At 41.3% G+C, this 12,057-nt stretch overlaps 1 protein-coding gene across 2 annotated transcripts in view; it reads left to right on the top strand.

Moving 5' to 3' along the window:
• Window positions 1-301: 301 nt before the first annotated feature.
• The window catches only part of FBXO25 (F-box protein 25), a 35,076-nt gene continuing 23,320 nt past the window's right edge, over window positions 302-12,057 (top strand). The window contains exons 1-3 of one of the 2 annotated variants that reach the window (XM_003797281.3): window positions 302-435; window positions 9,137-9,240; window positions 11,195-11,244. In XM_003797281.3, the coding sequence (XP_003797329.1) occupies window positions 302-435; window positions 9,137-9,240; window positions 11,195-11,244 (288 nt within the window). Of the gene's footprint in view, window positions 436-9,136; window positions 9,241-11,194; window positions 11,245-12,057 lie in introns of those variants that run through there. The other variant, XM_023517583.1, reaches the window with a different exon arrangement.

The following is a 12,057-nucleotide window of genomic DNA, read 5'->3' as shown; positions in this document are numbered from 1 at the left end:
CCACTCCTGTCTGCTCCCTGCCTGCGCTTGATCTTCAGGTGGGAGCTTGGGGTCGCCCCTGGTAAACCTTTCTTGATGCACGCAGTGTTGTTGAGGGACGTTCACCTGTACTTACCCCATCTTACAGCTTTAGTACATGTACTGTTTTCTTTAATAGTATGTTATCTTTTCTATTAAGTAATAAGCAGACTTAAATGTTAAGTAAGAACTTAAGTCTTTAAAACCAATGGATAAATGTTCTAAATGAGCAGAAACTTCTGTTAATTACATTATTTTAAACATGACTATTTTTTATAGAACTATGCCATTTTTGGGTCAAGACTGGAGGTCTCCTGGATGGAGTTGGATTAAAACAGAAGACGGCTGGAAGAGATGCGAGTCCTGCAGTCAGGAACTTGGAAGAGAGAGTAACCAGTGTGACATTAGTCACAGCATGTGAGTTAAAGAACCTTGGCATTCATAGCCTCATCTGCTGTTCAAGTCCTTGCAAAGCTCCATAAGTTGTAATCTGAGACTTGTACACCTAGATTGCTAGGATGAAGAAACAAGTTATTTAGCCAGAGAATGAGGCCAGTGGGTTACCTGATATCTGCACATAAAGGTGGCTTTCTTCTTTTCATTTAAAATACTTAATCCTCACAATAATCTGAGAAATAGGTATCATTATAGTTGAGGGACTTGAGGAAATTAGAAAGACATAGGTTTGGTGGCATATGCCAGAGACAAAATAATGGTGGTTTACCCGAGACTGAAATTTATTGTTCTCCCTGAAAGCCTCAATTGATAGTGACTTTGCTGGTAACACTGTCTTGTTGCTCTGTTGCCACCTGTGTGGTCCAGGGGGTGTGTTACCCACCACATCAGCATCCCGGCTGTAGGGTTGGGGAGACACACCCGTTCTTCAGTGGCACAGCCCAGAAGTTACACATGATGTCACCCACACCTCACTATGTAGAGCACAGGAACAGAGGCGGCTGTTACAGTGTGAAACTGCAGTCTCTACTATGGGGATGTTTGAGAATTTGGAGAATGGGGAAGGTCTTGAGACCCTTCCCTGTGGAATGTCCTGGGTCTAGACATTGATTTTATTGTATATTCTTATTTGACACGTACATAATTGTCGACCGTATGTTTCGTGGGCCATATGTTTTTCTGACAGAAGTTTAGTAGCTTTATACCAGAGACTAGTTTTCATAGTGTTTGAAGCAGAAATTAATTTTACATTTTAGTTGTAGTGAAGATAACACAGTAATATTTTTTTAAGCTTACATTGTGGCAGCTCTCTGCCATTCTGAGATTTATTTAATATTTATGGCTGTAAAATTTATTTAAGGTTTGTTATTACTTATGCTCTTGGTGTTGGATAATTAATGTTACGCATTTATGAGTTTTCTAAGGTAATTTTTTCTTGTCTTATAATTTTTATAGCTAATTATTTAATTTTAAAGGTAGTGGAGTCTATCTAGAAATGTTAGATATCTCACATTTTTGCCCATCGTGGCCATTATGAACTGTGGAGATCTTAAAGTCCCTCACTGTTTTATGACGGAGAAATAAGTTACAGAATGGCAGTTTAAAAAGCTATAACGCTTGAAATACACTGTTACTGGTATTTCTACCTTAAGAAATTTGCATTTCTGTTTTTTCCTCATATGTTCTCTTCCCAAATACATTTTAAATACCTGAGAATTGATTTTTTTCATATATGAATAGAAAATTAGATAACACAGTGGAGACATGATTTCTTTTTTTTTTTTTTTGAGACATGATTTCTTTGCATGAGAACCTCTGTCATTCTGAACCCTGTGGCTCTGTCTGCCACACTCTTCCCTACAGACACACCCTCTTGAGGTGGTCAGCCCTGCTGGCAGAAGTGCTTGCTCAGAGACAAGGTCCAGGTGTCTCCCCAAGACTGAAGGTGTTATGATGGCGACCACCGTGGGGTGAAGGGAGGATGAGTGAGACTTGCCCGTGCATCCCATCCAATTGCTTTGTACATCCAAGGACCCTCTCCCTCCCTCTCTGCCTTTTCTCCCTGTCTTCCTCCAGCTTCTCTCCATTCTTGCCATGATGCAAATCTGAATTTGTGGGAGAGGCTGTTGGTGACCCAGTGCTGTGGCAAGCAGTACTTTTCCCTAGAACGAAAAGCCAGTTAAATTCAAACTGAAAATTGATAAAAAGGATAACACAATATGTAACCACCATATTAAATTACTATGTCAAATGGCCCTGTCTTCCTCCCATTTCTTTTGACTTAAAGTGGGCTTTCTAAATTTAGAAAAAGTACTGTAGTGAAAGTAGTCTAGGTAATGAAGATTGCAGCTGACTTTATTAATTCTCTTTTTGTAAATGGGTGTGTGCATGGAAGGAGTAGCCAGCTAGTTCAGACTCTGAATCTTGACTCAGCTGCTTTTTGAAGCAACTTTTGTAATATCCTTGAGATTTATGATGATAAAGCAAATGTTAAATATTGTTTTAAATGCTTAAGTCTTCATTTAAAAGACATCACATGTTAGAACACACACAGTGTCTTCCTGTGGAGCACAGAGGATCTGTCTGGAACCACATCTAAGAAAGTGCGTTGAATAAGCAGCAGGGCTGGTAGGCTGGCTGTGTGCAGCCTGGTGAGGGGGCAGCCAGCTCAAGACCTCAGTGGACCAGGGGAGAAGTGAGCAGTGCTTCCCTGTGGCACCTTCTGTGCAGAAGGCTGGATTGGGAATAGGGAGGGCTACAGGCTAACTGGACACTTAAGAAGGGAGCCCTGAGAAGGGCTTTGAGGTTTGGGGTGGGGAAGTGGTGGTGTGTGAATGATTAGGCTTGATCTGCTCTCCCTAGGAGTGTTGCCACCACGCAGGTTTGTGTTGGATGACAGAGATTGCATGATTTTTATAAACCTGCAATCTGGAACTGCAAACTTAGGGACCTGTTACCTGTTAGCACTGCTGAGGATAGACTGGAAGTTACTCGTTGTCTTTGGTGAAGCTGACGTTTAATGAGGGATTACATAGTCACACATAGTGTGCTGAGCCCAGCCTTAGGGTGGTACTTCTGGGGTCTTTCCTTTGCATTTAATTTATTCAGTCTTTTTGTTGGATTTTCATTTACATGTCTGCTTGCTGTCCACGTTGGAATTTCCAAGGTTTTCCCGCTCCCCTCATCTCTACGCTATTTCAGACTTCTTCCCTGTCTCTTCAAAACAGTTTTTGGACAGAAAAGTGATTTCCTCAGACTCCTGTTTTAATAGTGTCATTCTGGCTGTTGTGTTAGAAACACACTGCTGGTGGCCCAGTTCCTCAGAGGCCCTTGCCTTAACTCCTGAGAGACGAGGTGGCTTGGTGAAAACAGAGATGGCAGAGGTGAAGGGTCCCAACCCTGGGTGTGTTTTACAGGTAGTGTGGACAGGTGGGCTGCATGGGGTGCACTGAAGGTAGAAGTGACAGCAGAGCTCTGACCTGAGCAGCTGGAGACTGGAGATCCATTGGCTGTGGTGACACATGAATATGCATCTTCTTGTACACGTGAGCACTGGGTCCTGGGTTTGTCCCCAGAGCAGGACCACAGGGTTGCAGGTCATGTACCTTCTCTGTGAGCTTCTGATACCCTCGTGTGTGCATCCTTTTTCTTGCTTTTTAGTTCTTGAAAGTTGTTCCATGTTGGCGTGTGTTGGTTTACCTCATTCTTTCTAACATGTCACGGCTTATTTATTCCAACTTCCAGTGACATTTTGATTCTTTACATTTTTTTCTATTTTGTATAGTATAGCGCTGATTATCTGTGTATATTTTTGTGCATACTTATTTCAGGTTATTAAATGTCCTGGTTCTAGTCATTGATTTTATTGTATATTCTTATTTGACACTTACATAATTGTCAACTGTCTAAGTTCCTAATAGAATTGCATATTTAAAATTCTAGTGTTGCCACATTATCTTCCAAAATTTTGTACTGGTTCAAATTTTGAATAGTAGTGTGAAAAATTTTCATCCCTCCCACTTCATCCTAGATGCTGAGTGTATCAGTGCAGGGTATGCACTGCCTGAGGGTAGGGTCTCAGGAGGGTGTGATGGATGAAGCACCCCATGCTGTGTGGGCCACGCCTGCCTCTTCACCTAAAGGTGCTGTCAGCTCTCACACCACCTGCTTTTATAGGGCAGGGTCTTTTTCGGAAGTGAATGAGATGTTATAACAGCCTTGTCTCCACCATTACTTTAACTCTTTGTGATCTTTAACAGTTTGGAAGAGGAAAAGTGGTAAATTTTATTTAGTTTGTAAGAGTGAGTATTGAAGGATTCTTTTAAAAGCAGTTATAGTTCTTTGTTTACACTTATAAAAATCATTGAGAGGATAAGAATAGTTCATTTATAAAATTCTAGAATAGTCACAGTTTGCACTGTGCATCTTAGAGGGGATGGGCATCTCTTTCTTAATTAGTTGTATGATCTGTAATTATAGTTATCTATTTGGATTTTAAGTGAATACATTGTATTCACTTAGTTTTGTTCATTCCTTTTGCAAGCCTGTTAATAGCTCACAGCACATTTAAAGAGTAAAGGGGGCTTGGGGCAGTGCCTCATGCTTATAATTCTAGCACTCTGGGAGGTTGAGACACGTGGATTGCTTGAGACCGGCCTGAGCAAAAGTGAATCTCTGTCTCTACTAAAAATAGAAAAACTGAGGCAAGAGGATCCACTGAGCCCAAGTGTTGGAGGTTGCGATGAGCTATGACACCATGGCACTCTACCCAGGGTGGCAGCTTGAGACCCTGTCTCAAAAAAAAGAGTAAAGGGCAGCTGGTTGTTTATTGGTATAGCCTGTCTCCAGCCCACTTACCATATTAGCACCATGGTTCTTCCCCTTGCTACCTGCTGGCAGGTGGGAGCAGGTGGTCTTGTCTAAGCCAGGTATACGTGCCATCTCAGTGGAGTAATGGCAGCCAGAGGGCACCAGTTCTGGACTGTTGTTTGCAGGGTTGGTGAATAGGCTCCTACTCTTTAGGGGGGGTGTTTTGGTGATGAGACCTAAGCTGCAAAGGGAGGTGCTGTGGAATTGGGGCAGAGCCCCCAGGAAGCTGAGCTAGAAGATTCTGTTGTCTGTGACATTGTTTGAGCCCCTCTCTGGGTCTGAGACTTTTCTGCTTCTGTAAGGAGGTTCCTCTTGTTCACACCAGTTGGATTAGGTTTTTCTCACTTGAAAGAATTCTTACTGTTGTGGCCAGAGTATATTTTAAGAATCTATGTCGTCAGCCAGATCTTTAAGTTCCTTCTGTCACTGTATACTCTATATGCACCCCCTTCCCCATCTCTCTCCAGCTCCTCCAAGTTAGTTTTCAAAATGTCCTAAGAATATTATCGTCAGCATATTTTGCTTGTTTACCTAAATGCAACATCCCCATAGAACAAGACCTTCCCGATTCCTCTTTGTGCCCCAGTGCATTCCTGTGTAATGTCTTGAACACAGTGGGTGCTTCCAAGTGTCTGATGTCTGAATGGAGGGAGGGGCACATTCATCAAAGGTAGAAAACTCTAACTCTGGATCAAATCTGTTGAAATTGGTTTTGATGATTGATTTATTTATCTTCCAGGAGCAGGGACCTGAGTTACTTTTTTTCAGATTAAATTAAATTATTATTTGCTTTGTGCTGGCTTTAGATATGTTTTGTTAATCTAGGGCCTAAGAACAAAATCTCCCATTTCCAGTTCAGGTAACAAGGTCTGTGGGTTAACAGCTGTGTTGTGTCTGCTGTCTTGTGTTTTGTAGGTGAAAGCTTGCGTACTTATTTTCTGCCAGTTGTTTAATGTAAAATGCAGATCAAACCATCCATAGAACCTGGATCCCAACTTCATTCCTTGGATCTGAGACTGACTTGCCTGCCTTTCTGAACTTGGTTCGTCTTCCTTTAGTTTATCTTCTCATCATTTTGTTTTTCTTTTCATATACAGGAGAACCTCCATAGCTGACCATCTCCCTACATTGACCACCTTCTTAAGTTGACCTAATTTTCATAGACTGGGCATGTACCACAGATACAAAGGTCTAGTTCCTCATATGGACCACCTCCACATATCGACCAGTTTGTTACTCCCTTGGGTAGTCAACTTATAGAGGTTCTACTCTGTGTATGTGTACATATATATATGTGTGTGTGTGTGTGTTTTAGTTTTAAACTCTCTAATTTCTTTTTTTTTTTTTTTGAGACAGTTTTACTATGTCACCCTTGGTAGAGTGCCATGGCATCACAGCTTACAGAAACCCCCAACTCTTGGGTTTAAGCGATTCTCTTGCCTCAGCCTCCTGAGTAGGTGGGATTACAGGTGCCTACCACAATGCCCAGGTGTTTTTTTTGTTGCAATTTTGTTGGGGCCGGGTTTGAACCTACCACTCAGTGTGTGAGGCTGGCACCCTATTTATTGAGCGACAGGTGCCAACCTTATTTTATTTTTTTGAGACAGAGTCTCACTGTGTCATTCTGGGTAGAGTGGTGTGGCGTCACAGCTCATAGCAACCTAAAGGTCTTGGGCTTAAGTGATTCTTTTGTCTCAGCCTTTCAAGTAGCTGGGACTACAGGTGCCTGCTACAATGCCCAGCTGTTTTTTTTTTGTTGTAGTTGTCATTGTTGTTTGGCAGGCCCAGGCTGGGTCTGAACCCACCAGCTCCAGTGTATGTGGCTGGTACCGTAGCTGTTGAGCTATAGGCGCCAAGTCAAAACGCTCTAATTTCTTATTTGAGGCATGGCAATAAACATCTCTTAAGAATTTCTAGTATGCCAAATTCCTAGGTACCTTTCTTTTCTTTTTTTTTTCTTTTTCACTTTTTAAATTATGAAATGTATCATAGGCTTGGCGCCCGTGGCTCAAGTGGCTAATGTGCCAGCCACATACACCTAAGGTGGCGGGTTCAAATCCAGCCCAGGCCCGCCAAACAACAATGATGGCTGCAACCGAAAAAAAATAGCCAGGCATTGTAGCGGGCACCTGTGGTCCCTGCAACTTTGGAGGCGGAGGCAGGAGACTCGCTTGAGCCCAGGAGTTGGAGGTTGCTGTGAGCTATGCCTCGGCACTCTACCCAGGGGGACAGCTGAAGGCCCTGTCTCAAAAAAAAAGAAATGTATCATACATACAGAAGAAGTGCCCAAGACAAATATTGCAATTAATCGATGTGTCACAAAGGAAATACCAGAGTAGCCAATGTGGTCACAGAAGCCAACCCCACCCCACCTTGCTTTCCTGGATGGCTCATCATCTAGAGATGTATTTCTAAACACTGTAGCTTATTTTTTTCTGATGTTTTGTATGTAAGGATCATACATTATGAATTTTTTAATGTCTTGTTCCTTTTGGTTCACTTTGTGCAATTGGTTCACATAACTGAATGTGTGGCAGTGCTCATTCAGTTGAGGGGAGACACATGACTGGTTTTCAGTTTAGATTTTTGTGTCTTTAGGGCAGTGGTTCTCAACCTTCTTAATGCCAAAGCCCTTTGATACAGTTCCTGTGGGTTGTGACCCAACGGTTGAGAACCACTGCTTTAGGGTTACCTGTGTACTTGTTTTGGTGGAGTAGCTTCCTGGGATTAAAACACTTGGATCACTGGGTATGTGACTAGCTCCCATTAATGGTGGTGCTGGCTGCTTTCCAGCTGGTTGTCAGCTGCCCATGGACTCATGGCTGAGCCGTCATTGGTCCACAGCCAAAGTGATTGCAGGTGTCTTACTTTGCTTTCCTACTTAGAAATGCTCAAGATACTATGGTATTAGGTAAGAGCAGACAAATAGTTCAATTGGTAGAACATAGAGAACTTGAAAATACAATCCACGGTAATGAGTCAGTTGCTTTTTGACAACAGTGTTCCAGGTACACCATGGGGGAAAGCTTTTTCAACTGGATAAACATGTAAGGGAAAATGACCCTCTGTTACTAACTCTATGGACACATTATTTCTAGATGGATTCTAGACGGATTTTAGTTAGAAAAACTTTTACAGATTTGAAAACTTCTGCGTTTTATATTTGATTGATAGACAGCATGCCAGCATAAGATGAAATGTAAGATAGAAGCATCAGCGCCTTTCCTCAAATTGGTATCACTTCATGCTACAAGACCTCAAGTTGCCAGTATCTTTTTCAAATATACGCTTGTTTATCTCAATGGTTCATACCTCTTGCCAGTGCTGTTTAAGTCTGTCCTGACAGTAAGAAATAGAGTCATTTGGAAAACTGATATGATTTTTATTAGAAGTATATACTGGTGCCCAGAAAGAGTTTGTATATAATTTTCTCATCAAAGAATGATGACGGGGAGTAAGCGCTTTTAGTTCCTTGATTTTAAGTGTTATTCCCACACGCCCAGCCAGTAGCTTGTCCTCTTTTGCTTCCAGGACAGGAATGATTTGTTACCAGTGAGCTGAAAAATAAAAAATTTTGCTCATCTTTAGTTCTGAGGGTGTGATTCTGTTTACAGATTTTTTTTTAAAGGAAAGGTGTTCAAGTTGTTTAGTTATACATTATGTTTTTATTTCCTTATTTCATAAAAAGAAGAAATATTAGAAATGCTTTTAATTAAGTATATTTGAGTGGTAAAAACATGTTTAACTTCACCTGGTTTCAGTTAAATGCCTTAACAGCATTTAACAGTTAAATGCCTTAACAGCATGTTTGCTGGATGCTTACTAAGATGTTGAATGCGGTAATCATTAAGTTTAGTTAAATCAAAAATAAAGCTGAGTCTCAACCTTGCACCAGGAATGCAGCAAGTCATTCAGATATCATATTATCACTAACTTTTTCCCAGTGTTTTATAGGTTTTTTTTTTAATCTCCATTTTAAAGCATTTTGAAACTACTTTGGTTGAACATACCACAATCCTTGGGAAAGTCTAAAATATGTTCATCATTTTCAGATATAGCATTCTCGGAAGGACCAGAATAAACATCAGATTTTTAAAACAGAAAAATGTATTAGACATTACCTTTGTAATTTTAAGGCCAAGATCTGTGGTTTGGGAAATTAAATAGTACTTTCTGAATTTAATCTGATTTTTTTTCCCTAAATTGCAAACCAGGTATTTATTGCATTTTCTTACAAAATAATTTGAAAATCTCCCTGAAAAAAATATTTTAACAGGATATATTTTTATTTCAGTATCTTAAATAGTGAAGATGAAGGAATATTCAATGATGAGGAGCGAGAATATGCATCCAAAAAAAGGAAAAAAGACCATTTTAGAAATAACACAAATACTCAAAGTAAGATGATTTTTATTAATGATTTTGTTATACTTGTTGAGTATATTGAAATACTAAAAACCTGCTTTGGTAGTGCTATCTGATGAAAGATGACGCAGATGTGTAAACAATAGCACTGTTTCCGGCATTGCCCACTGAGTCAGTGACCGCATGTACTGCTGCAGCTCAGCCACTATAGTTGGTAAGATCTGTGATAACAAAACCTACAAAACCCCCATGCCTCTGGGCCACATGGGGCATGAATTCAGTTCACTCCTGAGCAGTTAGGCCACACAGAGGGGTGTCCTGACTGCAGTGCAAGAGTTAGGGTCAGAGCTGGAGTTCAGGACATTGGAAGCCTTGTCTGGGTGGGAGGCAGGACTCTGGGCACCACCTCAGGTCACCAAGACAAGCCTAAATGTGGATTGGGCCCCAGACCTTGGAGGCCCCCAGTAGATGCTTGAGGCTGCAGATAGTACCCAGTCCTATATGTGCTATTTTTTCTCTACAAACATACTTATTTTACAGTTTAATTTATAAATTAGGCAGTATAAGAGATTAATAATAAAAGATACATCAGTTATAACAACATGCCAGCATTTTGTGCTGTGGGGCCATCGTAAAGTACAATAGGGTTACCTGAACACGAGCACCGTAGTACTGCTTGAGTCACTCTGATAACTCGAGGGCCCCTGAGTGACTGACTGGCATAGTGTAGACAGCATGGATCTGCCAGAGGGAGGGTTCCATCCTGGGCCAGACAGAGCAGGATGGCTGCCGAGATGTCATCATGCTGCTCAGAACAGTACACAATTTAAAATTTACAAGTTCATTTCTGGAATTTTCCATGTAATATTTTCAGACCATGATTGGTCTCAGGTAACTGAAACTGCAGGAATAATACCATGGCTAAGGGAGACTACTGCATGAAGATGATAGGGTCATGTAGAGAGGGTAGTTACAGTGACTCTGAAAGCGCTGAGATTTGAGTTGGGAAAAAACTTGTTTCTAGCTTGGCACAGTGGCTCACACCTGTAATCCTAGTATTCTGGGAGGCTGAGCAAGTGGATTGCTTGAGTTTAGAAGTTCAAGACTAGCCTGAGCAAGAGTGAGACCCTGTCTCTATTAAAAATAGAAAAACTGGCCAGGCATTATGGCAGGTGCCGATAGCCCCAGCTACTTGAGAGGCTGAGGCAGGAGGCTCTTTCGAGCCCAAGAGTTTGAGGTTGCAGTGAGCTATGACACCCCAGTATTCCACCTAGGGTGACAGAGTGAGACTCTATTTAAAAAAAAAACAAAACAAAACAGGCTCGGTGCCCGTAGCACAGTGGTTACGGCACCAACCACATACACCGAGGTTGGTGAGTTCAAACCTGGCCCAGGCTAGCTAAGCAACAATGACAACTGCAACAACAACAACGAAAAAATAGCTGGTCATTGTGGTAGGTGCCTGTGGTCCCAGCTACTTGGGAGGCTGAGGCAAGAGAATTGCTTGGGCCCAAGAGTTTGAGTTTGCTGTGAGCTATGGCACCATGGCATTCTACCTAGGGTGATATAGTAAGACTCTGTCTCAAAAAAACCCCCAACCAAACAATAACAAACAGCAACAACAAAACCAACCAAAAAAGCCCATTTCTATGAAATATCATATAGAGCAATGGAAGGATAGAACTTTTTATTAGGATACATAAGAATTTATTAGTAATCTAATTGCATTTTTATAATCACTTATGTTTTCACATAACTGCAGTCACTAATAGTACTAGTTTTCTTCCAAGTTACTAGGCTTTAGTACTGGCTTAAATCATTTTTCATGTGAAAGGATTTGACACCTCTTAAAACTGATGCTTGCAAACAAGCAATTTTGTCAGGAAGTCACATAGTTTTGTTAATATGTCCAATTACTGAATTCCTTTTAAAACTTCATTTTGAAATGATTTGCCACATTTTAAAAACAAAATTAATTTTATTCTAGGTTTTTATCGTGAAAAATGGATCTATGTCCATAAAGAAAGCACAAAAGAAGTAAGTATTACGAGTAAGAGCATATCTCGGGTTGTTTCTGTTGACTGTGTAGTAACATTAAATAAACACATTAATAAAGGGACATAAAATCATTTATTTTACAATGTCAAATCTGTGGTTCACATTCTAAGAGATGAAAGCATAGGAGGAGCTTTTTGGAAGCAGTGAAATCGTGTGTGGGCGTGTGGTGTACGTATGGGTGTGGTTATGTGCAGTCTGTGGTGTACGTATGGGGTGTGTGTGGTTATGTGCAGTCTGTGGTGTATGTATGGGGTGTGTGGTTATGTGCAGTCTGTGGTGTCTATGGGCGTGTGGTTATGTGCAGTCTGTGGTGTATATAGGTGAATGGTGTATGTAGTGGGTGTGGTTATGTGCAGTCTGTGGTGTCTATGGGCGTGTGGTGTATGTATGGGGTGTGTGTGGTTATGTGCAGTCTGTGGTGTATATGGGTGTGTGGTGTATGTATGGGGTGTGGTTATGTGCAGTCTGTGGTGTATATAGGCGTGTGGTATATGTATGGGGGTGTGTGGTTATGTGCAGTCTGTGGTGTATATGGGCGTGTGGTGTATGTATGGGGTGTGGTTATGTGCAGTCTGTGGTGTATATAGGCGTGTGGTTATGTGCAGTCTGTGGTGTATATGGGTGTATGGTGTATGTATGGGATGTGTGTGGTTATGTGCAGTCTGTGGTGTATATGGGTGTGTGGTGTATGTATGGGGTGTGGTTATGTGCAGTTTGTGGTGTATATGGGCGTGTGGTGTATGTATGGGGGGATGTGGTTATGTGCAGTCTGTGGTGTATATGGGTGTATGG

The sequence above is a fragment of the Otolemur garnettii genome, unplaced genomic scaffold, assembly GCF_000181295.1.
Source record: "Otolemur garnettii isolate 467f Iridium unplaced genomic scaffold, OtoGar3 scaffold00114, whole genome shotgun sequence".
Taxonomy (NCBI): domain Eukaryota; kingdom Metazoa; phylum Chordata; class Mammalia; order Primates; family Galagidae; genus Otolemur; species Otolemur garnettii.
The sequence above is the reverse complement of the archived record's forward strand: the minus strand, read 5'-3'. Positions and strand labels throughout refer to the sequence as shown.